Below are 4,327 nucleotides of genomic sequence, written 5' to 3'. Positions count from 1 at the left end.
AATAAAGGAAGTGAAACAGGGACTTACTGCTATTCGGCTACGTTTTCAGTTGTGAAGTGAGAAATGAGAGAAAATCCACCCAGTTTACTCACATCAATTCTAGATGCTTCAATAGACGTCAGTGTTAGCAGCTCATTGTAACATTTAACAATTATGTTCTATTCTGATTCTTGGCTATCTGCTGGTCATATTCCCACATGTGTCAGTTTATAAGAGCATGTATGTATGTATGTGAGTGTGTGTGAGTGTATGTGTGAGTGTGTGTGTTGTATGTATGTGTATGTGAGCACACACGATCAAGTTAATCCACAACTAAAGAAGCAATTAAATGCTTTACGCTAAATATGTGTGTGTGTGTGTGTATGATATATATCTATATGTATGTATGTTTCTATGTGTGTGTGCATGTATACGTATATAAAATATATAAAATAATTGCTACATATACAAAGATATGCATGTGTTTTCACAGGTCCATTTTCACATGCAAACACTCTCACACACTTTCACATCTTTTATGCCTTGAAATACTCACATAAACCCCTCTGTCTTTCTGTCTCTCACTCTCTCTCTCTAAAATACTGAAATCAAGAAACATATATATGTAGGCACACGCATGGTTGGGTGGTAAGAAGCTTCCTTCCTGACCACATGGTTCCAGGTTCAGTCCTATTGCATGGCACCTAGGGCAAGTGTCTGCTGTTAGAGTTCCAGTCCAACCAAATCTTGTGAATGGATTTGGTAGACGGAAACTGAAAGAAGCCTGATATATATCATACACACACACACACATATTTAGCGTAAAGCATTTAATTGCTTCTTTAGTTGTGGATTAACTTGATCGTGTGTGCTCACATACACATACATACAACACACACACTCACACATACACTCACACACACTCACATACATACATACATGCTCTTATAAACTGACACATGTGGGAATATGACCAGCAGATAGCCAAGAATCAGAATAGAACATAATTGTTAAATGTTACAATGAGCTGCTAACACTGACGTCTATTGAAGCATCTAGAATTGATGTGAGTAAACTGGGTGGATTTTCTCTCATTTCTCACTTCACAACTGAAAACGTAGCTGAATAGCAGTAAGTCCCTGTTTCACTTCCTTTATTGTTTTCATGCGTTGTTGCTGTGTTTAGCCTGATGTCATTATACAATTTAAAACTGGGGTCCCCAATGACCAGGCTGTGGACTAGTATCAGATCAGGGTCATTTGGTGTTGGGCTACACCAAAAGAATGAATTTCAAAATTTTATTTCTATTTTGCAGACTATTGCAGCCGTCTACAAGGTATTTTTGCATTATGAATGCAATATATATGTATTAAAGATTGAGTTTAATTCGAACAGTTTTATTTTGGGGTGATTCTAATAACGATCCTTAATTTTAAATTTGTAGCTTGCTATTGCAAGTATTTCATTAAAAAATATGAAAATTTTACAAGTATAAGGTGTATTATAAGGATTTATAGCCTGAGGTTATAGAAGAAGACACTTGCCCAAGGTGTCACACAGTGGGATTGAACTAGGAACCATGTAGTTGGGAAGTAAACTGCTTACCACACAGCTGTGCGTGCACCTATATATATTAGGTTGTCTCACTTGGAATGTTGCATTTGAAAAAGGAAACATTAAAACTGTTTTTTAATTTTTAGAATTTTTATTTATTTAATCAAACTATAATCCTTGTTCATTTAAGACCTTCATCCAATTTTCCTTTAAGGCATATATTCCATCTTCGAAGAATTTGTCATCTTTGACACTGATAAACTGTTCGAATGCTTCAATTACCTCAGTTCAATCAGCAGAATAGCCTACTTGTGAAATTAATTAAGTGGTTGAGCACTCCACAGACACATGCACCCTTAATATAGTTCTCAGGGAAATTCAGCATGACAGAATGTAACAGGGCTGGATCTTTGAGTGACAGGTTCAACTCTTTTTCACCAGCAGGTTAGACTTGAGCAACATGAAATCAAGAGTCTTACTGAAGGTCACAATGCACTGCTATGTGTTGAACCCATCACCTTGTGATCATGAGCCGAATACACTAACACAAAGCCACAAGCTTTCACAAACTATGCTGCTGTAAGATGTTAGCCATATTTTGTTAAATCTGTTCATCACCACATCATCTAACTGGTTTCAATAAATTAGGGATGACAAACCAACCAGTGACATCAGTTCCAAATTTGAGTGTACTCTTCTAAGAATATGTTTTCACCATCAAAGTTTGAAATCCAAGAAAATGCACAGCTGTTCTGGAAATATTAACTTACCTGGAAACAGCTTAGTGTTAGCAACAGGAAGATTATTTTAGTCTAAAAAATCTCCCAAAATGAATTCCAACTGATCCATGCAAGCATGGATGTAGAAATGATAGTATACATTATTGACATCATAAAAATTAATAAACTTTGAAAGAACATGAGATAGTTTTTCTTTATGGAATGGTGGATCTTGAAGCAGATAAGGCTTTGAATAATAGCATCCAAATAGTGGGTTAAAAACTCCTTTTAGACAGAAAAAATCAAAGGCTGTCCATGAAACTTGAACTTACATCTCCTGTAAACATGACAGGGATTCTACCACGAGACCAAAGCAGTACTTTGAATTTTTCTATGCAAAGGGTTATCTAATCCAATATTTACATGCTATTATTTATAGCTTTATCTGCTTCAAGATCCACCATTCTAAAATAGCATGATACATACATACAAAGAAAGAGATGGACAGACAAGTATGTAATTTATGGATGTATTATTACAGTTGAGTTGATTTATTCTTTTGAAACTGATGACTTACTCCAATGCTATTCTTGCAATGTCTAGTGTTTTAAGTAACAAAAACTTGAACGTACATGTGAGTGTGTGTGTGTATTTGCATGTATATATATGTGTATATATATATATATATATATGTGTGTGTGTGTGTATATGATATATATATATATATATATATATATATATATATATATATATATATATATATATATATATATATATACATGCACACCAGGCACATGTCGTCAATACTTACTCAGGGATGCAGTTGGTGACTTTTATGTTGTAAGACACAAAAAATAAGCAAAACACAGGCGCACAACTGAGTTGTAGGCAGATTTAATTCTGCTTTTATAGCACATAAAGAAAACGTTGTTGTAGGAATGTACGTGGCACGTGTACTACAGCAGTATTATGTGTGGTTTAAATACTGAGATTGAAAAGCAGAGATGAATTATGCCTAACTAATCTATAAAAAAAAATGAAATATTTTACTTCTTATACATAGTAATCAGAGTAACCTTCATGATTTTATTGAATTACGTGCATATTTTGCCATGAAAGGAAAATGTTGCTATCAATCTATTTTATCCAATGCAGGCACGTCCCTGACACACACACACATATATATACACATGTACATGCATATAGGTATATATATGGTGTGTGTGTGTGTGTGTGTGTTTCAGGAACATATAGTTGCATCCTTAATTCTATGTAGCTTTGTTACTTAATAATAAATGTAAAATTTTCATGTGTTTGTATGGGAAATATTTCCTCTTACTTGAGTTATACATAATTTTTCTCCATTAAATGAATCTATCCATTATGAAATAATGAAATTGAGCCATAAATGAAAGGATTAAAGTTCAACATGTTTTGGTCCGTTGAATTCAAAGTGTGATATGTAACCATCCTTATCAATGTCTTCATATATAAACATTAGTTTCACTGATTCAGAGGGAGTTGTAGGTCCATTTCCTTTGACTTGATCCTTAAAGAAGCTTTCAACCTGTCAAATAAACAAGATACATGAGGGAGTTAAAACAGATTCAACCATTTCTTTTTTAACAAGTTTGTAAGTATTGTATCATCTATTTAGAAATCTGTATTTACTCAATCCAGATTACAAGTTCAGGTTTATACCTGTAATTATTGGGGACCTGCAATATGTAATACACTGTCTAAATACCAATCTTGAGAAATTAGGGTTCTCAAAACCAGAAATGAAAAAGCTAAATCAAAGACTACAGATCCAATCTATCACTGGAACTGTAAAAATCTGTAAAACTTTCCAGAAGTTTATCTTTTAAATATATATGAGCATATCTAGCTGTGCAACTATATGCATGAGAATACATACATAAAACATATAAACTGCACATACATATATACATAATCCATCCATCCATCCATCCATCCATACATACATACATACATACATACATACATACACACATACAAACAAAAATACCCATTTGTTGATGTTGACATTCCAATGAAGGAGCCTTGGATCTAGG

At 33.8% G+C, this 4,327-nt stretch overlaps 2 protein-coding genes across 3 annotated transcripts in view; both read right to left on the bottom strand.

Moving 5' to 3' along the window:
- Positions 1 to 368, bottom strand: part of LOC106877302 (FK506-binding protein 2) — an 18,374-nt gene extending 18,006 nt beyond the window's left edge. Inside the window, exon 1 of one of the 2 annotated variants that reach the window (XM_014926170.2) lies at positions 28 to 368. The gene's annotated coding sequence lies outside the window, so the exon portion shown is untranslated. The remainder of the gene's footprint in view (positions 1 to 27) is intronic. The other variant, XM_052966827.1, reaches the window with a different exon arrangement.
- Positions 369 to 2,769: 2,401 nt separating this feature from the next.
- The window catches only part of LOC106877300 (peptidyl-prolyl cis-trans isomerase FKBP14), a 5,218-nt gene continuing 3,660 nt past the window's right edge, over positions 2,770 to 4,327 (bottom strand). Inside the window, exon 3 of the mRNA XM_014926169.2 lies at positions 2,770 to 3,819. Coding sequence (XP_014781655.2) covers positions 3,670 to 3,819 — 150 coding nt within the window. The 3' untranslated portion in view covers positions 2,770 to 3,669. The remainder of the gene's footprint in view (positions 3,820 to 4,327) is intronic.

The sequence above is a fragment of the Octopus bimaculoides genome, chromosome 3 (genome assembly GCF_001194135.2).
Source record: "Octopus bimaculoides isolate UCB-OBI-ISO-001 chromosome 3, ASM119413v2, whole genome shotgun sequence".
NCBI classification, from domain to species: domain Eukaryota; kingdom Metazoa; phylum Mollusca; class Cephalopoda; order Octopoda; family Octopodidae; genus Octopus; species Octopus bimaculoides.
Note: the sequence above shows the minus strand (reverse complement) of the source record. Positions and strands in the feature narration are given on the sequence as shown.